Source organism: Erigeron canadensis, chromosome 9, assembly GCF_010389155.1.
Source record: "Erigeron canadensis isolate Cc75 chromosome 9, C_canadensis_v1, whole genome shotgun sequence".
Taxonomy (NCBI): Eukaryota; Viridiplantae; Streptophyta; class Magnoliopsida; order Asterales; family Asteraceae; genus Erigeron; species Erigeron canadensis.
Genome location: NC_057769.1, coordinates 9298603 through 9322366, shown reverse-complemented (window position 1 = coordinate 9322366; position 23764 = coordinate 9298603). Strand labels below are relative to the sequence as shown.

General features: G+C 35.9%; 4 protein-coding genes across 4 annotated transcripts; 3 read left to right on the top strand and 1 right to left on the bottom strand.

The window, feature by feature from the left end:
• Positions 1-512: 512 nt before the first annotated feature.
• On the top strand, positions 513-5457 carry LOC122583153 (putative disease resistance RPP13-like protein 1). Its single transcript, XM_043755581.1, has 2 exons — positions 513-3739; positions 5030-5457. Exon 1 carries the CDS (start codon positions 513-515, stop codon positions 3687-3689), a length of 3177 nt encoding a protein of 1058 aa, XP_043611516.1. The 3' UTR covers positions 3690-3739; positions 5030-5457.
• A 7117-nt stretch (positions 5458-12574) lies between these two features.
• LOC122581482 (ethylene response sensor 1-like) lies at positions 12575-15589 on the top strand. Its single transcript, XM_043753713.1, has 5 exons — positions 12575-13641; positions 13979-14347; positions 14428-14694; positions 14902-15029; positions 15107-15589. The coding sequence occupies exons 1-5, from the start codon at positions 12733-12735 to the stop codon at positions 15351-15353; spliced, it is 1920 nt and encodes a 639-aa protein (XP_043609648.1). The 5' UTR covers positions 12575-12732; the 3' UTR covers positions 15354-15589.
• A 347-nt stretch (positions 15590-15936) lies between these two features.
• On the bottom strand, positions 15937-18093 carry LOC122581483 (60S ribosomal protein L19-1-like). Its single transcript, XM_043753714.1, has 5 exons — positions 17931-18093; positions 17024-17146; positions 16607-16920; positions 16222-16280; positions 15937-16131 (listed from the first exon to the last, which is right to left on the bottom strand). The coding sequence occupies exons 1-5, from the start codon at positions 18040-18042 to the stop codon at positions 16107-16109; spliced, it is 633 nt and encodes a 210-aa protein (XP_043609649.1). The 5' UTR covers positions 18043-18093; the 3' UTR covers positions 15937-16106.
• Positions 18094-18461: 368 nt separating this feature from the next.
• Positions 18462-19535, top strand: LOC122583152 (proline-rich protein 1-like). Its single transcript, XM_043755580.1, has 2 exons — positions 18462-19002; positions 19192-19535. Exons 1-2 carry the CDS (start codon positions 18462-18464, stop codon positions 19533-19535), a joined length of 885 nt encoding a protein of 294 aa, XP_043611515.1.
• The last annotated feature ends 4229 nt before the right edge of the window (positions 19536-23764 follow it).

The following is a 23764-nucleotide window of genomic DNA, read 5'->3' as shown; positions in this document are numbered from 1 at the left end:
TTCAATATATATATAAAGAAACAAACAATCTTGTAGTCCTTTTCCAAAATTAATAAAAGATGATAAAGATAATAAAATACCCCATCAAACTTTTTGTTGTATATATGGACACATTTGTTTGTGAAAGCATATGATCAATTAAGTTTATCATGTAACAGAAAAACAGCAACTAACTTACGAGTGGATACATAGTAGGTATCAAAAAGTCTCGCGAAATGGATTATTTAAAAGAGAGTGGCCGGCTACCAAACGCACTTGTGTATTCTATATACTTATATTATATTATATCCATTTGCAGAATTATTAGAAAGTGACAAAAATAAAATAAAATGCTGCATCAAACTTGTTGTTTTTACTATAAAATTACAAAGAGAGTGGTCGGCTGCTGAACGCATTTTGGTAATTTATATATCCTGGTGCAATGTTTCATCTGCTTATTTAAAATCATAACAGCACTCCCTCCTAAAAAAAATAAACAAAGAAAAAACCTTTTTTTTCTAAAATAGCAATTAATGGCTGAAATCGTTGTCGGAGCCGTTGTCACTGTTCTGATTGAGAAGCTACTCACCGGTGAGTTGATAAAGTTTGCTCGATCAGAAGGAATCGATTCTCAGCTAATAAATTGGAGGAAAAAGTTACCTCTGATTCAAGCTGTTCTGGCTGATGCGGGCCAGAAGGAAATTACACAAAAAGCTGTTCAACTGTGGCTGCTTGAGCTCCAGGAGTTGGCTTACGACATAGACGATGTACTTGATGATATCGCCACTGAAGTCTTAAAGCGTAAGTTGAATCATGAAGAATCTCAAGGCACTAGTACTAGTAAGGTAATGAAGATCATCCCAGCTTGTTGTACTAATTTCACTCCACATAACTTCATGTATGGTCGAGGGATTAGTTCTAAGCTAGACAAGATTACCGCTAGAATGAATGATCTTTTTCAGCAGAAAAATGATTTGGGTTTGGATGTAAATGTTGAAAAGTCAAGTAGAACAAATAAACCATTGGAAGAAACTTCATTGGTTGATGTGTCAAGGATTTTTGGTCGGGAAGAAGATAAAGAGACATTGCTCGAGAAGCTTACTGGGGATAAAGCAAGTAAGGATCTCGATTTGGAAATCGTGTCCATAGTTGGTCTTGGTGGGGTCGGAAAAACCACTCTTGCCAGAGTCTTGTACAATGACGAGAAAGTGAAGGTTCACTTCGAACTCAGAGCATGGGTTTGTGTTTCCGATGAGTTTGATGTATCCAATGTGAGCAAAGCTATTTATCAAGCCGTTTGTGGGGAAAACAAAGAATTTACTAATCTCGATCTGCTTCATGTGGCTCTTAATCAAAAACTTTTAAACAAAAGATTCCTACTCGTTCTAGATGACGTGTGGAACGAAGACCACAAGAAGTGGGAAGTCCTCCAACGGCCACTTGTTGGAGCACCTGGAAGTAAAGTTATTGTGACAACCCGAAGCATCATGGTTGCATCAGTCATGAACTCGGTTCAACCTTACAAGCTGGGAGTTTTGTCAGATGAGGTAGCTTTGTCTTTGTTTGCTCGGTGTGCACTCGAAGAACAAAACTTTGGCGAACATCCATCACTTAAGCCTATTGCTCAAGGTATTGTTAAGAAGTGTGATGGTTTGCCTTTGGCTCTGGTAACACTTGGGAGGGCCTTGAAGACCAAAGGAACTCATGTTGTTGATTGGGAGGAGTTGTTGAAAAGTGAGATATGGAGTTCACATGACGAACGTGATATTCTCCCCGCACTTAAGCTGAGTTACTATCATCTCCCTTCACATCTAAAGCAATTGTTTGCATATTGCTCCATTTTTCCGAAGGACTATGAGTTTGAAAAGAACAAACTCATCCTATTGTGGATGGCACAAGGGTTTCTGTCCCAAACAAAGGACAAAAACCAACCAATGGAGACTTTGGGTGGTAAGTATTTCAAAGACCTTTTGTCAAGGTCCTTTTTTCAGCCATTGAGGAATGATGAATCGAAATATATAATGCATGACTTGATGAATGACTTGGCCACAAGTGTTGCAGGGGAGTTTTTCTTTAGGTTGGATGAGAATGTGGATCCAAATGGTAACAATGAAGCTTATGAAAAGTTCCGTCACTTTTCATTCATAGGTAAACGAGTTGAAGAAGTTAAAAAGTTTAAGGAATTACATAGAGCTAGATGGTTGCGAACGTTCTTACCTATCTCAGTTGGTGGTTGCGGGACATTGGACAATGTTGCTGCAGAATTACTTCCCCACTTACACTTCCTAAGGGTGCTAAGTTTAACTAATTCGTCAATTACAGAGGTACCACAATCCATTGGTAATCTCAAGCATTTAAGGTACCTTAATTTTTCTCACACGGACATCCGACATATACCAGAAGAAGTGAGCGAACTATATAATCTGCAAAGCTTGTTGGTTCGTTCGTGTCGTAAGTTATCTAGATTACCAGTCACTTTTGTAAAGCTAATAAACCTGCGACATCTTGACATGACTTATACTCCATTATTGGAGAAGTTTCCTTCAGGGATTCGTGGGTTGGTGAGTCTACAAACATTATCCAAGGTTGTTATACAAGAAGATGATGGGTTGAAATTAGCTGAGTTGAACGGCCTAAAGGATCTTCAAGGTGAACTATCCATTGAGGGGTTGGAGAAAGTTATAGATCCAATCGAAGCAAAGGATGCTAATTTACAACAAAAGAAGGGACTCGATAATTTAAAATTGGTATGGGGTGATGCTTTTCCGAATAATACAACTAATGATGATGACGTAATTGAAAAGCTAAGGCCCCACCCCAAGTTGAAAACATTATATATAAAAGGGTACAGGGGAATGAAATTTCCAAGTTGGCTGGGGGATCCTTCATTTGATCAGTTGACACATCTTGCGTTAAGTGATTGTAAGAATTGTACAGAATTAGCAACTCTTGGGCCTCTCACTTCACTTAGCGAGTTGAGACTATTTAACTGTTCAAAATTGGTATCAATTAAGGGAGACAAAGAGGTGGTTCATGTGGGGAGTAGCATCATGGGATCTCTTAGGCATGTGGTTCTTTTCCGTTGTGATTCATTGGAGAGTTACTGTTGTCCAACTAGTGTTGAGTTTTTGGAAATAACCAGATGTGATTCAATGACATCATTGACCTTCTCTAAATTGCAGAAGGACCTTCCATCATCATCATCATCAATCTCTAATCTGAAGACTCTTTGGATCTATGATTGCAAGAATATAAAGTCATTATCTCAAGAGAATTTGCAAAGTCTCACATCTTTGGAAGAGATGAAGATAAATAATTGTCCAAGAATGGGGGATTCATTTCCATCATGTGGGTCGTGGCCTCCTAATATAAGGGAGTTGAGAATAGGAGAATTAAAAAAGCCATTGTCAGAATGGGGGCTTCAAAATTACCCTTCCTCACTTGTTGAATTAGTGTTATTTGGAAGGCATTCAGGAGTGGTTTCGTTTGGAATAGACGAACAAGATTATAATAATATGAGTTCATCATGTTTTCTTCTTCCACCATCTCTTACATATTTAGAAATCTGGGAATTTGAAGAATTAGAATCAGTTTCAGAGGTCTTACAACACCTCCCTTGCCTTCAAAACCTTCATATTTTTAAATGCCCTAAGCTTAGAGATGCACCAAAGACAACTTCATCTTTGAGAGTTAATGTGAAAACACGGTAGAAAAGGAAGGCACCGGGGTTATACCTTGGCAGAAGCATTGACACGTCATGGTATATCATCTCAATCTTTTACATAACTTTTAATTATAAGATTTTAATGAATAATTTTATTATTAGCAAATTGTTAACAAATTTTCACATGCATTCCTAAACCAATCATTTTTATCTATACCTTTATTACAAATATGTAAATAAACAAATTAGACCTCCATCTGCTTGATGAAGTTCCTCAAAGAGACACGGTTTCTTGGAACTCCCTATTAATTGCAGCTATTCATATTTGTGTGTTTTTTTTTATATTTTTTTAAATGTATATTTAGGGGGAAAATCCGTTATGTTAGTGATGTAGCAATCTTGGTCAGGGAAGCACTAATAGATGCAAAGTAAAGCCCTCTAAATACAAATTGTCTAGCATATTTGTTCAATTTCTTTGTGCAGGGTGCCATGGGGTTTTGGATTTGTTCAGTTTGTAGTTTGTAGAAGATCATGATAGAGTCATAGGTATTTTAATTTTTTGAAAATGTCGTTGATGGTTGTTCTACTAGTCCCTCCCGCTTTTTGATGAAACTCATCAAACACATTTTACATGTTATGGGGAAAATTATCAACAGAATCTTGGTGTCCATTTGAAAAAACGATAAATGGGTAGGAACCCTCTGGTCCCATGTACGGTCTTGATACCGAGAGTTGACTCACCATCTTCACACGTGGATCACAAGATATAGTTTCTCCACTTGTCTTTGGCTACGTTCGCAACTTTGACTCACTAACCTCTGTAGATCCATGTGGTCACATGGTGACGGTACCACTCCATCTAATGATGGAGTGGTATTGGTGTCCATTTGCTTGCGTAGTTTATCTACAGTTTTCAGGAGATTATGATATCCCAATGGCAACTGTAGAAGTCCTGGTTAAGTAGTTTCTCGCAATTTATTCCTTAACCTAATTGAGATGAAAGAATTCCCTGTTTATAATTAGATTATTGTTCAAAATCATGTCATGGATGGAGATAATGAAGATCCCATGGATGAATCCCTTTGATTTCATAATTTTGTGCCGTAAAGCTTAGGTGTAAGCTAGTGAAGATTGAGGAATATAATTTTAAACTTAGCGGCCATCTTGATTATTTGGAAAAAAAACGAAAAGAAATTATGAAATCAGTTGATCGACTACTTGATATTAATGGTACTATTTGAAACAACTTAGTTTTAACAAAGATTGATGATATAGGTTGAGATTTGGTTCTAAGTGCTATATGTCAGTAATACCTTTTTTGATAGAAGAGATAAAATTAGAAATATTGTATACTGCTAGATGACATCTTTTTGTATGAACTTGTAGACTAAGTTGGAAATTTCATCACATGTCAGTGCAAAATTTTTGAAAGGATGATCAAAGGAGAAGCATTCCGAAAGTTTCAGGGCTGTGATGGAAAGTGTTTGCAATTGATAGTGTAGCTATTTAAAACTTGCAAATCTGTTTATGGTGATCTGTATTGTTGTAAGCTGTAACGTAATCTTTTTTCAAGTTCCATTGAGCAATTGATGGTACATGGAAATGTGTTTCTTTTGTGTTGTTCAAATGGGATTCAAATTTGCAAACTATACTAATGAGTTGGCTTAATTACTGTTGCGGTCTATTCAGGTGTCCTGATTTCCTTCAAATGTAACATTGCATGTCTCTTGACTAAGATTACATAAAGGAAGCTGGACTGTTACTTTTGGAAGAAAATAGTTGAAATGGAAATACTCTGTATATTGATATTACAGTCTCACATGTTGGATATTGCAGGATGTGTGATCATTTGAGAAGTTTCTTTTCTTAAAGAAAACCATGATAGAATGGTCGACAGGTGTGTCTAGTATTGAACTTTCTTTTTAAATCCAAAGTATGGTAAACGTAGAAAGAGTATATGAATATCCATTTTAATGCAAGATACATATTATAAGGATGAGTTGTGACTTTGTATTTCAGGAACATGAGATGGTTTATTTCAAAGATATTATAATTGTTACTCATCTATTTGAACTTTGTTTCCAAACTTCATGAACATTAAGTTTGAAACAAATAAGTTATAGCAAAAGATATCAATGGTACAAGTTGAAACAAATAAGTTCTAGCATAAGATTGATGATTAAGTTAAACAATGTCTTCTAAGCATATGAAATGCGATCAAAATTTAATTGTGCATTGCACCTGTGGAAAGTTAGCAAGTTAACAACATCATTGGTCCTGATTGTGTTTATCAACGAACTTACAGGAAATGTGTATATAATCTGATGTTCATCAACATCTATCCGACATTTCAATCTGTTTAGAGAATATTCATTCCGTTAACCACTCACTTTTTGACAATCTTATGCTTAGTGCAATTTATGTAATTCACCCCGAGTCCCCGACTCCAATTGTGTTCCAATTAACATTTTAGGTTGACATTTGGCTCTAAGTGACTATGTCACTATTCTGTAATACCTTTTGATAAAAGAGCTAAAAACAAATAAATATATATATATATATATATATATATATTTGTGTGTGGGTGTGTGTGTGTATAGGGGTGGGTTATTTATAGTACAAGGGGAAAAAAAGTATAAAAAGTACAATATTCTTCCTTCTTCTCCGGCCATCTTCTTCTCCGGCGACCGCCACACCTCCTCCTTCTTCCTTCTTCTCCGGCGAACAACCACCGCCACCACCTCCGGCGACTTTCTGGCGAGAATCATGTTCGTTTTCGGGTGGATACGGTACGGGCCAGTGGCCCTTATCCGTTCTAAGCTGACCGTCAAGGGACTATAACGCCCCAAACTCTTTTAAACATCATGTAATAAAATATTGCACAAGTTGGAAAATTTTAGTACTTAGAAAAATAATGCAAATTTTCGTCGAAAATCAAAATGTTGTTATTCAATAAATGACAAATTAAATGTTCTTATAATGGTATAATAAGACTAGTTTACGAGTTTCAGAACTCGAGAAGTTCAAACGAAGGCTCGGTAAAAAGTGAGATCGAGGACAGCGGATGGAGGATGGTATGGCGGATGATCCGCCTTCACCCGCGGATGCTCTTGAGGATGATATGCAGCATCCGCAGTTTCCTGCAGTCCCGCCAATATTGACAACCTTTCTTGACAACAGTTTTATGACCAAAAAGACATATCTCATATTTAGACATCCAAACAAGTTATAAATACACATTTCAACAATGACCATTTCTCAAAAACACAAATCTTCACCATGGCGGGTTGTCTTACCCATTTTACCAACATAAAGTTTAACCTTTGGCACTAAACTTATAATACCAAAGTTGAGTTGAAACTTAACAAAATACATAACAAAATCATATCATATACTTCATCATTTCATTTACAAAAATACGAGTTTTTAGGATACTTGGGAGCCCATGGACCAAAAGGGATATCTAACCATCAAATATTTCCAATCAACACAACATAGCTCTTACCCAAACGCTTCTTCAAAAACTTCTATTTAGCCGCTTCTTTACCTCGGCTACTACCTTCTCCTATAGGAAAATTTAAACAACTAAACAATAAGCAAAACGCTTAGTGAATGCATATACATATGATCATAATCTAGCTATATAATTTTAAGTGCATACAAGCAACTTTGAGCCATTCTTTCAATAGTCAAAACAACAACAAAACAAATCATGATCATGCTAATTCTACTTGGCCAAGGATGTTTGCTAGTAGGTATCTCATCATCTACTAGTCTTACTCATAATATATGCTAGTAGATATCTCATCATCTACTAGTCTTATATACACAATTTATGCTAGTAGGTATCTACACATCTACTAGTCTTACACAAAATCAACATACTATTGGGTCATAGGAATTTACCCACCTATGACCTCAATATAACATAACTATGATCATATACATATACACTCACCTTAGTTCTTGACAAAAAGGCACACTTTTGGATCACTAGAACAATCTTCTCTACCTATATATTAAGTAAGTCACTATGAGTTTTTCTTAACTCATTTCATTCACAAAACTAACCAAACTCAAAATTCAACCATCATACATGGTGTTTGGCTTTCAAGATCATTTTCCATAAAAAATTTCCCATAATTCTTACAATATAAAAATTTGGTCAAACACTCTAAAACAATACTTTCACCTATATGGGTTCACCATCAAATCACCATTTTCATCTTCCCAATTTTCTCATAACAATCTCATTAGGGTTCTAACAAATTCTCAAACTTACAAAAATCCCAATTTATTCAAATTCCCAATTTCAAATGGGAAGAACCGTAATTTCAATATTCAAAAACCCTAATTTTAACTGAATCAAAATAACACTTCTTTAATAAAATCCCCAATTTCATATAGTTCAAGAACCCTAAATTCACATAGTAAAATCTCTAGGTTAAATTCTTACCTTCAAAAACGGAAAGGATTAAAAACAAATTGAAACTCCAGTTTCTTCCTTTTCTTTATGTGGAAATTGACCCACTCTCAATTCACCACCAAAACCCTTGATTTAATTATTATCATTATGAGGATTTCCTTTATTTGAATTGTTAATTGGATTTGATTGGGGTTTTCAATCTTGGAAAACAAATTTTGGAGAAAAGAAATTAAGAATCGGAAGTTTTGAGAAGAAAAAAAATGAACAAGATGTTAGTAGAAACATCAAGAAGAAAGTGGTGACTTCCTCCCCTGAAGTCACGTTTTTATTAAATAAAATAGGAGTATTTTACCCACTAGCTACTAAAGTTCCAACTAAATTAACCCCTTATCTCAAAACTAAATATTAGGAAAGTATTTTAAGGGCTAAAATACATAAAATATTGATTTATTTATCTTTTATATTTTTGGGGTGTTACAGGGACGCATATGGGACTCTTATGGATTTGATGGACGGCGATCTAAGAGATGGTGACAGTTTGCTACGGTACGGGCAAAGCCCTTACTGCCGGCACTGGCGTCGTGGTTGGGGTGGTCGGAGATGATGGTGGTGGCGGTGGTTGTCTCACCGGAGAAGAAGGAGGTGATGATTGGTGGCGGCAGTCTCGCCGGAGAAGAAGAAGGTGTTGCAGCAGACGGAGAAGTCGGAAGAAGGAAGATCTGAGCTATAGAGATCTTTGATCGAACGGCTAGAGAGTGTACTTTTGTACTTTTTTTACCCTTGTACTACAATTAACTTTCTCCTATATGTGTGTGTGTATATATATGTGTGTGTATACTGCTCGATGACATTTTTTAGTACTTGTTGACTAATTTGGGAATTTGATATACTTGTACACATTTCATGTAGTGCAGAATTATTGAATGGATGATCAAAGAAGAAGCATTCCTAAAGTTTCAGAGCTGTGATGGAAAGTGTTCGCGCTGTTTAAAACTTGCAAATCTGTTTATGGTAATCTGTATTGTAAACTTTATCAAGTTTCATTGAGTAGTTGATGTCACAAAGGAATGTGTTTCTTTTGTATTTGTTTACATGGGATTCAAATTTGCGAACTATAAAATTGAGTTGTTTAAATTACTATTTTCTATTCAGGTGTCCCAATTTTCTCCAAATGTTTAATTTGTAGCTTTTTGTAATAGTATGAGCTTTGTGATGTTTAAACGGTGATAGATCTTTACCGGTGCTTATAAAAAAAATTAAAATAACGTACAAGTGATCAACACTTGCCTAAAGTATGGAACCGATGGCATCTTAAACTCTTGCCAAACTAGATTTTCTCGCATTGTTTTTTTCTCCATACCATGGTACGGACCCAAAGGATCCGACTTATTCACTGGGTTTATGAAAAATGGGTCCTGCGGACATATCCCGTACAAATTTTCCCTTCCCGGAATGCGGGTGTGACTTATTCATAGGAGTGTCATTTCCGGAGATTGAACATTTGATGTAAATTGAATATTTCTCAAGTGACAAGAGGGAATAACTGCAACTTTTGTCATCAAAATGGTTTATCTCAATGTATATTCTAATGAAGCAAAAGTATATGTGCTAATTTAGGAGAAGTGGGTGTTACAAGGATCAAACCTTGTAACAAAACTGATTGTGTATGATCCGGACAAATAAAATATTTCTAGTTTTTTTCATCTTTATGAAAGATATGAATTATTAGCGAATATCAGGGGTCTAACTTACGTTATCTTAACCAGACTCGTGCTAGAGAGCCCCCTCGCCAAATATATCTCCTATTTAAACCCCTCAATGAAAAAACCCTATCATTCAGAGATCTGGAGGGGGAAACTCACCCAAACCCACCGTAGGTTGAAATTAAATATATGTGGTCAACCCCAAATATGCCTAGAGTAGGACTCGAACCTCTAACGTCTTGTGAAGAAAGGGGACTCCACTAGATGGTTAATCTAGACAACTATGTGATCTTGTTAGAAGCCCTTTCAATGGGATCTGTTAATTCTTCGATATATGTTATTGCAATCTGTTATCTTTTGCATCATTCCTGGTGGTTTGAGGCCTACTTATATTTATATTTATATGTGGTCCTTATCTTCTTCAAATATATTAGTGAAAAGTCAATGACACTTGATGATGTCACTTAGCTCTACCAGAGCTAACAAGGTGGAGTTTGTGTGACTGTAATCTGATATGCCGTTCAAGGAGTAAAAAGTCCGAGTCATCGCCAGTATCACTGCCAAGTTTATGCCTGTGTGCTCTATCTTATGGATGTTGCACATGGTTTGTATGCGGTGGGTCCTACATAGATGTTGGATAACCGGTCAAAATGAGTTTGGATAAAACAATCATTATTTGACTAGGGTAATGATCAATCTTTCTAATTGTTTAGCCTAATAATTTTCTTAATTAATAGGATCATGACATATGGAAAATCAGGGGGTGAGATTATGAAAGAAAATTAATGGATTACATGTGTTAACAAGTGGATATATTATGAGGATTTTCAGAAGGATTGGTTAGGAGGATTTATCATTTTCCATTTGGCTATGCAGAGGATAAGTATCCATTTGTGTTCGAATCATTGGGGTTTTTTAGATATCCTAGGTTTCATCTTAGGCATTCACGTAGTTTACGTTTAGGATAGATTGTTGTTCAAAAACAATATATTTGCTCAGTGCCGGATCCAGAAAATTAGGATGGTGGGGGCAAAATATTTTACCTAAAAATAGCGATAATTACAGCAAAATAAGATGTTAACCAGCCTTAAAATCAGCAACTCTTGGCACCCTAAATCTCCAACAAAACAGCCTTTCTATAGCTATTAAAAGCATCAATTAAATCAATATACAAACAACAAAATACTACCTAGTTTCGGCTAAAAATAGCATAAAGTTAACATAAAAACCACTAGTAAAAGTAAATTTCGTTAAACTGAGAGAAACAAATTACAAATTAGAATTGTCTTTCACTTGAAGTTGTCTTTTGAAAGTTTTTAATGATTTTTTCATTCGTAAGATTGGCCGGTGTTTCTTTTTTCTACTGCACAAATTAAACATGAGTTCAAGACCATATCACATAGATGAGTTGAACAATAAAAAATTCACAATTGAAAATTTATACAAAATCTCAAAATATAAACAATATTTTGTTGAATTTTCCTTATTACAACGATATTGAAAATTGGTGATAATCTTCTTGCCTTTTACAAACTTTCATCAAAAGCTAAGCATAAAGAATAAATCCAAGTTTTTATTTAATCAGTAAATTCATAATATATATTTAAAAATACCCCCATCGTTTTATTTAATTATACGACATTATTTTTTCCAAAGCGTAGGGTTTATTTCAATTTTTGGGCTCATGTGTTGGGTTCATTAAGCTTTTTGGGTTGGGGTCTATTAGCCATCTTGGATTCATTCTGACCAAATAATGTATAGAAATTAGAATTATACACTAAGTGGGTTGGGTTCATCATCCTCCACCTCTACTAAGCTGGATCCGCCTCTGTATTTGCTACTTAGAACCTTAGAACCTTATTTGCTAAACCGTTATCCTTCGCATTACTATAAATTTTTTAATTCTCCTCGTTTGAGATGAAAGTAACCCAAGTTGAACAATTCACAGTTTCTAGCATTTGGGTTACAAATTATGCTTTGAATTTTAAAGCAAGTGAATACTCTTCCAAATAGAATCACCAAAGATGTGTTTGATCGAAGTACATGCACCTTTCCTAATCGATTATGACATGTAATTAGTGGGCAGGTAACAGGTTCATGTATCTATCTATAGCACATGTGGGCTTTTGTTGCCTATTTTGACCCTTCACCTATTCAATGTTCTTTTTTCTTTTTCTTTTATAATAATACTAGTAAAGAAAGTATTTAAAAGTTAAAACTTAAAAGAGATGAGGTATTTTCTCTTAAACTTTTACCACATCCAAGGACCAAGATTGTATCTTAGCAAGATTCGTCTTCATATCTCAACGATTAGATCATTTTGTCATGGATTTTTTCTAGAGAAAAAAAAAACTTCATTTATTCTATCACTTATTCACTTTACGTGGTACTTAACTTTTTGAAGGTCCTTGGATAATACTTCAGATATAAATTTCGAGGCCCCAAAAATTTAAACACAAACACGGTCAATGACAGGGTCGGGGTTCTAAAGAGCATCCATAATTTCTTCGATTTAGCCGGTCAACCATGCCGAGGAAGTTAGCATATGCTTGGTCCATAACAAACCTTTTTGATGCGACATCGAGTGATCATAAACAAATGCTCTAAACATTTCAAATCTGTTAAAAATAAGGTACACTACTAGTAACAAAAATGTTGGAATTTTGAGACACGACAAAATGTAGGCCCAAAATGATAGCAAAAAAGGATAGCTCTTTATTTTCTTTTTTATTATGAACCCGTGCGGGATGGGTTGTTATGGTACTACCTTTTTTCCGTGAATAATAGCATCAATTAGATTACCTGTATCTTTGCATACACACCTTTTTTCCTTTTTTTCTTCTTTTTCCTTTTTATTTCGCAACAAATAAAAAACTAGCAAGACGTTAGAACACACAGACTCTTTCGTTCAATCTTTTCTCTCCAAACCCGAATCACAAATGTGACAAAATTTCTATCATATGGATTCATGTGACTGTTTCGAGTCACAATGGCCGGGTGATGATCTTTTGATCAAGTATCAATACATATCGGATTTTTTCATTGCCTTTGCGTACTTCTCCATTCCGTTAGAACTTATTTACTTTGTTCAAAAATCGGCTTTCTTTCCATACAGATGGGTACTTATACAGTTTGGTGCTTTCATCATTCTTTGCGGGGCGACACACTTAATAAATCTATGGACATTTTCTTCACACTCAAGAACTGTGGCAATAGTCATGACTATTGCAAAGTTATCTACTGCTTTCGTGTCGTGTGTAACAGCTTTAACACTTGTGCATATTATACCGGATTTGTTAAGTGTCAAAACAAGAGAGTCGTTTTTAAGGAGACGTGCAGAGGATCTTGATCGAGAAATGGGGTTGATTATAAAACAAGAAGAAACTGGAAGGCATGTTAGAATGCTAACACATGAGATAAGAAGCACACTTGATAGAGATACTATATTGAAAACAACTCTTATCGAATTGGGCCGAACTTTAGATCTTGAAGAATGTGCTTTGTGGATGCCATCTAGAAGCAGAGGAATGGTTCTTGAGCTTTCTCATTCTTTGCATAATTTGATGCCTTTTGGTTCAACGGTTTCGATAAATCTGAATGAAGTTACTCAAGTGTTGAATAGTGATCATGCTGTGAGAATTCAAGGGAAGTGTCCTTTGGTTAAGATTAGATCGTCTATGGGGGCGTACATGCCATCTGAAGCTGTTGCTATTCGTGTTCCTCTTTTGCATCTTTCGAATTTTGAAATGGTTGATTGGCCCGATCACTCTGTCAAAAGTTATGCGATCATGGTGCTGATTCTTCCGGTGAATAGTGTTAGAAAGTGGCGTGATCATGAACTAGAACTCGTCGAAGTTGTTGCTGACCAGGTTAGTTAACAGTTATGTTTTTTAAGTACCAAACTCGAAAAAGCTATCAGTTTTTACGGATCCAATATAAATACCAATCTTTAACTGTGTTTGTTTTCTAATCATGGGTGTCCTACTCACCCTGCGAGCAGACCAATCCCAAGAACTGACTCGTTTAGAGTCAAAGCAGGTGAGGCTCTGTGGCCACTAGCTAAAAAATAGCTAAAGTGTACATAATTACCACACTTTGAAAATTGTGTTTGCACTTTCAAAAATGTAATACCGGAGTAATACATACAAGAATAATGAACTATATTTTCTAGAACTAAATAGTTGTTGATTTCCCTGAAAATTTAAGGTTGCTGTTGCTCTTTCTCATGCTACAATCCTAGAAGAGTCTATGAGGGCCCGCGACCAGTTAATGGCGCAAAATGTTGCTTTGGATATGGCCCGAAAAGAGGCAGAGATGGCTATTCATGCTCGAAATGATTTTCTTGGCGTCATGAATCATGAGATGAGAACTCCTATGCATGCAGTTATAGCACTGTCATCACTTCTTTTAGAAACTGAACTTACTGCAGAGCAAAGAGCCATGATAGAGACGATTCTTAAGAGTAGTAACCTTCTTGCGGTACTGATAAACGACGTTCTTGATCTTTCTAGGCTTGAAGATGGTAGCCTACATCTGGAAAATGAAGTCTTTGACCTTCATGGGTTGTTCAGCGAGGTAATTCGTTGTTCAAACACACGCATTGTAGTACATTTTATGATGTATCTGAATTTGCTGTACTGGTGTTATAATTATAGGTGATCAGATTGATAAATCCTGTTGCTTGTATTAAGAACATATCTATGAGTTTAAACTGTAATCTGGATGTACCGGCTTATGGGATTGGTGATGAAAAGCGGCTTATGCAAACCATCTTGAATGTTGCCGGTAACGCAGTCAAGTTCACCAAGGAAGGTCATGTTTCAGTTGAGGCCTCAATTTTGAGTTCAGAGTTTGTCAGAGAATGGCGAACGCCTGACTTCTCACCAGAATTGGCAGATGGTCTATTTTACCTACTAGTACAGGTTAGCATTCCCTAGCCTAAAATTCCAATCTATAATGATTCTATATTAAGTTGCTCATCTAAGTCACTTGTAAAAGGCCATTTGATTAATAACTTTTAACGACTAAAAGATGATAAGAAGTTACAAAGTCAGTCTGCTTTTGATGTCAGTCGTCTCCTTGGAACGGGTTATATTTGAGATAAAGATCTCATACCCTTGTTGGTGCAGGTTAAAGATTCTGGTAGTGGCATTACGAAACAAGAAATTCCGCATCTTTTTACCAAGTTTTCAGAGACACGCAATGCATCGATCAAAAGCAACAGTGGTGCAGGCCTGGGGCTAGCCATATGTAAAAGGTATAACTTTTGGTTCTGTAGTTATTTTCATTTATCTTAAGCTCATTTGTATGATTTTTGGAGAATTGTGGTGTCAGGTTTGTGAATTTGATGGGGGGCAATATATGGATTGAAAGTGAAGGGTTGGGAAAGGGTACCACGGTCACATTTCTTGTGAAGTTGGGACACTGCAACGGTCCAAATGACCCAACAATGCCCAAAGGGATTCCTAGAGTAAGAAGACATCGGCATCAAGGAAGTGGTGAACTCGTGACACACAGACATTCATCAATCCAGGATTACAAAGCAACTGCTTCCTTCCCACGTTACCACAGGGCGTTCTAAATAGCTCCTTTTGATTGAACTACCACCACAAAGGAAATGCTGGATAGCCGGGAGCCTGAGACATCCGGTTTGTGATATAAAGCGTGTAGTAGCATATGATTTTATTAAAATTCCAAAATGCAAAGATTGCAATTGCTGAGCAAATGAATGAAGGAGCAACTTCTGACCTTGTAATTTTGATTAATATAAACAAAAAACTAGCATAGAATACAAATTTAAGAAGTGTTTTTATTCTATGATTGAGTCTAAATTTTTTCTTAGCCTCACTAAATGTAAAACCATCAATGTTTGAAGCATTGCTAAATCTGTGAAAAATGTAAGAATGTAAAACTACATCACCCTCAAGTGGAAAACTACATCACTCTACGTGAAATCTGTGAAAAAGAAGGGTTAAGCCTCCCAAAAATTTAACAATTGTTGACCCAAACAGGTTTATACGAGTAGAAAATTTTATTAAGTCGAGCAAAATAGTAAACTATTTAGCCCCGGACTCCTACAATCAGTATCTCAAAACATGAATGCCTGCTTGGCCTAAACCAAGGATATAAGGTTAAAAGCAGATGCTAGAACAAAATGGAACAAGTACGACAAAAACTAAAAATAGTATTAACCGACATTAAACAAGCAGAAGAGTATCGAAGTCATCTAAACAGAAGTGTTTCTAAATAAAACTGATAAGAAGCATTATCAAAAAACTAGACTGCAAGGCTAATAGAAACATCGCCATATTCTTCATTTTCCAACATACAGACCTCACTTCTTGGTTTTCTTAGGTGCCCTGACAATAAAAAATTCAAATAATGTAGACACTTCATTATAGCTAAATAATCAAACAATAATGAAAACTGAAGTCAAATTCAGCACTCACTGTGCAGCTGCAGGGGCAGGAGCAGCTGCTGCGGCTGCTGGTGCTCTCTCTTGTGGGCCCTGCACACAATTATAAATCAGACCATCAAGAAAATGTAAATATTTTTTTTTACAAGAAAGATTATAAATTTTACATGAAAATAAAAAGCAAATCGGCAGTCAGAAAACTTGAAATTTTAGATGTATAAAACATGTCAACAAGTAAAAAAACACGGCGATGTATGGTACACAGTCGGAAATCAACTTCTAAAACCAGCATCTTTATCAAGTAAAGAAAACTTTTGAGTTTTAGATGTATGGAAACCTATCCTGACAAACATCTGGTCTCGTTCCTTCATTAGCAAACCCTCAATAATGCACAATCATAGACAGTCAAATATGCAAACCTTAGCCAAACGTTCCTCTCTGCGTGCCAACTTTCTTTCCCTGCTTGCCTTGTTCTTGGCACGCTTGGCTTCAAACTGGTCAGACAGTGTCTTCTCACGGGCCTTCTCAGCCTTCGATTTATGGATACTCTCCATAAGCACACGCTTATTCTTAAAGACATTACCCTTCACCTTCATATACATATCATGATACATATGCTTGTCAATCTTCTTGGACTCACGGTACTTGCGAAGCAACCTCCTCAACACCCTCATTCTCCTCATCCAAAGTATCTTTGTTGGCAACCTAGCCTCCCTAGTACCCTTACGTTTACCTGAAGTTCATTACAGTATAATATCAGCATCCAAAATATTACAGCCAAGTTTCCAAAACAAAACACCCAAAATACATAAAACGAAAAACAAAAAGAGCATTACCATATCCAGAATGACGACCCTTTCGCTTTGCTTCATTCATACGTCGAGCACGAGATCGCGAGTGGATCTTGGTAGGCTTCCTGATGATGAAGCCATCTTTGACCAGCTTTCGGATGTTCTGGCCTACAATCATTAAGCAAACACTATTTTAAGCACACGGGCAGAACTACTCTAGCTAGAGGTAGCCCGGGCTACAAGTTCGCTCACAGATTGTCACTTTTATTCCAAGATAGTGCATTTCTTTGTTAGTGCTATAGGTATTAAGAAATTAAGCTACCTGTCTTCCTAATCATAAACCATTTTCTTTAAATTGTATACCATTTTTTAAAGATTCGTATTTTCTTGCAAAAATTTTCTTACTTTACACTACATTAAAATGGCATGATATTCACAATGTTTCAAGGATACTTATCCTTTTTCTTTAATTTGTTTACCATTTTTAATAGAATCGTATTTTCTTGCAAAAAGTTTCTTACTTTAGACTACATTAAAAAAGTATGGTATGGGCAATGATTCAAGGATGCAATCAACTAAACAAATCACTTAAATACAGTATGACAACTCAATCAATACTCATTAAACAAAACTGAAAGGTAGCAAATAGTATTTGCCAAATACATCATGTATCAATTACTGTTTTATCCACACAAAAAAAAAATAGTTGATTGGTCTAGAAAAAACAAATAAAAAGTAAGTAAAAATCCTAAGCAACAAACCCTTAAAAATAACTGTATCAATCCTTAAAACATAAACAGCTTGACATAAACTAACACACCATTACTTACACAATATCTATATCTATATCTATATCTATATTTATTTATCATTTCATTTTCAGATAAACCATCAAATCAAATATATATACACTCAAATTAATTAAAAGATTTTAAAAGGAAAAAAGACATACGAGAATTAGCCATGGAGATTTCATTTCCTTCATTTGGATCTAACCAAACCTTCCCTCTGCCGCACTTGAGAACACTCGCGGCGAGCCTCTTTTGCAGCTTCAGCGACACCATCTTTCCCTTTTTCTTTTTCTTTTTTCCTACCGTCAATTAGGGTTAGTGTAGCCACTCAGCCCCCTTATATATCCTGTATCTATCCATCTATATCTACATGTTTTAGGCCTTTAGGGTTTACAATTTTTTTGTTTCATTGGGCTTCAAAAAATAAAAGCCCATTGGGTTTTTTGTTTTAAATTTTTTTTTATCGGGTCCCACATTGAGGATTTTGGTATATCGTGATCGTGCTAACAAGTAAACCACTATGTTTGCATGAACGTGTGACAAAGTCATGATTGCCACTATGCTAAATTTTTTATTTTATGGATTTTTGATTGGCGATAACATAGCTATAAATATGTTGTGAATAAGGATGGATATGACACAAACAAAAAACATTTGAGATTTTATTTTTGTAACTATAAAAAATAAAAAAGATGGAAGCCAAGGCTGCGAGTTTCAGTTTGGTTTTGGTTTTGTTTTCTGTGATTGCGGTATTTGTTTCTGCTGATGCAGGCTATGGAAAGTCACAACTCGAGCCGTATATGACACCGAAAGGGGAACACGTGGCATACCCGAAGGCTAATTCTCCTAAGGTACCAACAAAGCCGGTGAACCCGAAGGACTATCCTAAATTGCCATCAAAGCCCGTGGTACCTAAAAAGGAACAATATGAGAAGAATTATCCTAAGTTGCCAACTAAACCCGTGGTTCCTAAAAAGGAACAATACGAGAAGAATTATCCTAAGTTGCCAACGAAACCCGTGGTACCAAAGAAGGAAGGAGGTTATGGAAAGATCGACCCCAAGATGCCATCAAAGACGCCCGTGTTACCAAAACCAGGACATGAAGGTTACGGAAAAACCTACCCTAAGGCGCCAGTGCCATCGCTACCCAAGGTGCCAGAGCACCCAAAGAACATAGCTGTTCAAGGTCTTATCTATTGTAAATATGGTGCCAAACTCCTTCCACTTCAAGGTACGTACGTTTGCTATGTTGCTAATATCTTTGTGAAGTCATTACATATCATATATATTTACAACATAGATATAGATATGTTAACAATATAATATAATGGTTTTCTAAAATGATTTAAAAAGTGTTGCAAGACTAAAGTCTTTCGTTTGGTACACGATTAACTTAACAGATTTTGTTTCCTAAAAACAGGGGCGACAGCCCGAGTGACTTGTTTGGCCGTGCACAAGAACGGATATGAATCAGCACCATTTTCATTTTCAAGTCGTCCAGCAGACAAAAAGGGATACTTCTTAGCCAAAATACCAACATCAAAGCTCGTAAAAGACGATTTATGGGAGATAGTCGAGTGCAAGGCTTTCCTCGAAAAGTCACCATGGACTAGCTGCAACAATCCTGAAGATACGAATGGAGGAATTAAGGGCGCTCATCTAACATTTTCTCGTCATCTCAACAGCAACGGATACTGTTTGTCGTCTGTTGGTCCTTTTATATACAATCCCGGACACGAATCTTTGCCTAAAGAAGGTTATTAGTCGTATCAAATACATCGTTCAATGATGTTTTGTTTTTATCTAACGCGATTTAAACATTATGTTTATTTTTTCTCTATCAATTTGTTGTTTTGTTTTCCGATATGATATGGGCTGATTTTGAGGTCATCGATCTATAAGATTATGTTTATTTAATCTGTTTAATATAATGTCTCAAATCTATTTTAGTCATGTTTGTATTCACTACGTACCAACATGTTATTCTTAAATCTATGGACTTCATCCGATAATGTAAGCTGAGTAATTTATGATTTTGAGGGCCTTTAATTTCTTGGTCAATAATTTTTCGAATCTCATGTTATATCATTTAAGGTAATTTCTCAATTTTCTTAGCATCAAATGTGTAGGTAGTCTTGCAATGTGTTTCAGAATTCAGATTAATAAGTTCACAAGTAGGCATTCTAGCAAACAATATAGAACTCTGTTTCAGAATTCAGATTAATAGATATGTGAGTGAAAACCCTTTGTTTGTTTTCAAATCGTGTTGGCTAATTTATAGAACTTCGATCAGTTCTCTGTTGTTTTCAAAAGATGCATATGAGCTGATCTACATATATTTGCATGATCGATCACATTGTCTACAGTTGAATCAAGCTAGCTTCAACAGATGAAAATCCGTCAAGTCCTAGCAACTACTAATTAATGGAGCTTTTGAATAGCATCCATGACTATTTTCTTGATTTTTTTGTGCGGATGGGATAACTTTTAACATCTTTGGTGTTGTTTCTACGAACTTAGGCCAAAAATGTTGCAAAGCTAGGAAAATCGGTGTTTTCAACACCGGCCTTGATAACCAAAGTCCCACCTCCTCAACACCAACCTTACATTACTTGGAATTAAGACCGGTATCGGAGATACCGGTTTTCAATTTTCTTCGTTCAAATCTCATCAACACCAACCTAACATTACGTGGAATTAAGACCGGTATTGGAGACCGGTTTTCAACTTTCTTCATTCATCAAAATCCGGTAACTTGATCACCGTTCTTGAAATTTTTGTGTTTTTTTTTTGTCTCTTTCGTTAGCTTTTGTGTTGTACTAGAAGTAGTGTGTGACTAACGTCAAGTTGCTAATTACCTATTCGAAGTTCATTTCTACAAGAAGTTTGTTCGTAACACTTTGGTTTTAATTTGTGTGTAGTTGTACGTTAAAACTTTGTTCTCGAAGTTGTTACACGTTTGTTTATGAGATAAGTGGCAGCTAAAAATGGAGTAACCCCATAAATGCATAGGGAAATTAGCTTGAATCTGAATTGCTCTAGCCACTTCTAAGAAATGTTTATGTTTTCTTTCAACTCTGGCATTTTGTTGGGGTGTATAGGGACATGAGGTCTGATGAATGATTCCATGATTTTGAAGGAATGTCTGAAGATCAGAATTAGTAAACTCTGTGTCATTGTCACTTCTTAAGGTTTTAATTGAAGTTTTAAATTGATTAGTGACATAGACATGAAAGAATTTTAAGGTGGAGAAAACATGACATTTGGAGGGAAGAAGGTAAACCCATGTGGCCCTGGAGTAATCATCCACTAAGGTAAGAAAATATTTGCATTTATTTATTGTTGGGTGTTTGTAAGGGCCCCAAACATCAGCATGAATAAGTTCAAAGAGAGTAGAAGCATGAGAAGTACTTGATGGAAAAGAAAGAAGTTGTTGTTTAGACAATGGACAAATATTACAATGGACAGAATCATGAGCAGCTTTATTTAAAGAAATACAAGAATTTTTTGCTAAAACTTGAGCAGAGGGATGTCCCAGTCTAGCATGCCATAGACTTGGATCGATGGTGGTGGAAAGAGTAACGGAGTTGCACAGAGAAGTTGTGGAAGTTGTGGAGGTGAAGATGTAGATACCATGAGATACTGAGCCAAGATGAGTCACTCCATCATGGCCCTACAAGTAGCAGCTATCATGAGTAAAAGTAATGGCAGTTTTGGTGGATTTAGTGAGTTTTCAGATGGAAATAAGGTTGTAAGCAAAATTAGGAATGTACAAAACATCATGTAAGAGTATTTTGGAGTTCATTTGTACTGAACCAGTTTGAGTTACAAGAACTTGTTGTCCATTTGGAAAGGTGACAGTTATAGGTTTAGAGCAGTGTTTTAATGTGGTAAATTGGGAGAGTTTAGTGCATATATGGTCTGTGGCACCACTATCAAGGATCCAGCATCTATAAATGCATATATGCATGACACAACATGATGATAAATGCAAGTAGAAATAAACGAATAAATGGCATTAGTAAAAGAATTTTTGGAAGAAATACCCTGTGAAGTGTGTTGCATCATCAACATGAGTTGGTTAAGTTGATTCTGAAGTTGATCCATCCTGCTATGCATAGTAGGGTCAGGGGGATGATTTTCCATGAGAGGAGAAGGAACTTGCAGTGGTGTAACTGAAATTGGAGATGGTTCTTGAGTAAGTACTGAAAGTGGAAGTGGTTCTTGAGTAAGCACAGAATTGACAATTTTCCCTTTGTAATTTCCAGGTGGTTTGAATTTTCCATGGAGTGGATGTCCAGGAGGGTAACCAATAATCTGGTAACATTCTTCCTTATAATGACCTTCCCTGTTGCATTTTGGTAACAATTGAGATTGAAAAATAATTGTTATTGATGATCTTTGGTTGATACAACCGGTTACAACTTATAAGAGAAATTTTGAGCTAAATATGGAAAACATATCAAATTCAATCTTCTGCATCTTTATCTTGGAGTAACGCCCAAGCCAATCTTTATTGATGGAAATGATGAAACTAATTCTTATCCTCAAATATTTCTTTCTTTCTAACACATTTGCCACAAAATACCCCTTTTCTAAAGATCCCTTTTCTATCATTCACCCTGGATGGATATGGAATTTTTGGTTTGAAGGTGGTGTTGCCTTGAATAGTCCTGGAGATGGAAGGTGTATATGTTGATAGTGTGGCAGGGGTGAGTACAGATTTTGGTAAAATGCCCTCTCTTTGTTTCTCTTCTTGCCTAAACATTCCATATGCTTTAGAGACAGTAGGCAGTGGTTGTTGTAATAAGATTTGACCTCTAATATTTGCATATGAATCATCTAGTCCCATTAGAAATTGCATCATCCTCTTTATTTGTTCCCTTTCACCATTAGTTTTTCCATTTTCACAAACACAATTACATGACAAGCATATGATGCCTCTAGTGCATCAATCTCATCCCGGAAACCCTTTAATTTGTGGTAATAAACCTCTATGCTTGTGTTTTCTTGCTTAAGCTGAGTGACATCTACACTTATTTGATAAATCCTTTGAGCATCTAGTTGAGCATAGTGATCACTCAATTCTTTCCACAAATCAGCAGCAGTGTGTATAAAACTCAGACTATTTCCTATTAATTCAAAGACAGAGTTCAAGATCCAGGAAATTACCATATCATTGGTTCTTTCCCATAGAGGTTTGAGTGGAGAAGTTGTTGCTGGTTCCTTGTACTCCCCAGTGATGAGTTTCATCTTGTTCATTGCACTTAATGCAATTAGCATCGATCTTTTGCATGAGCTGTAGTTTTTAGAACCAGTTAATTTCTTAGAGATAAGAAGAAGTCCTGGATGATCAGTTTGGTGAAGGTAGAGAGGGTGATGAACTGAATCCACATCAGTAATGGATTCTTGAGTTGTTGTTGTTGTTTCCTGATCAATTGTAGTTGTCGGCATCTTCAATTTTTGATTTAATTGGATTATTGATTATATTTCAAGAAATTAGGGTTTCGAAGAAAAATTTGGGGATTTGATCGAGAGTGCGCATGGTAAGGAGATATTTATGTCGGACGATAGAGGAGAGAAAATAGAACAAGTTTGGTGAAGAGAGTCACCGGTGTTAATGGAGGAATCTGGCGATCGCCGGCAATAGCTCTGATCAAGAAATAAGGAAGAAACAATTTGGGGGGGGGGGGGGGGGAATTATTTTCTCATTATTTTGAAAAATGAATTCTTACAGAATATATAAACGTGTTTAACCGACTTATAACCACCTTCTACTAATTTATACATTGACCCCCTCAGCTATCATTTATCTACAGAATCAACCTACAATAACTAATTACATTTTATTACAATGTGATAAACAAGTAGATAGCATTTTCTTCATCTTGGTGCTTGATCTTGTAACCTTGCAAGTATTTACTTTAGGATCATCTACTTTTTTTTCTGGACTTGTATCATGTATATTCTCAAAATCAAAGTCAAAATCAAAA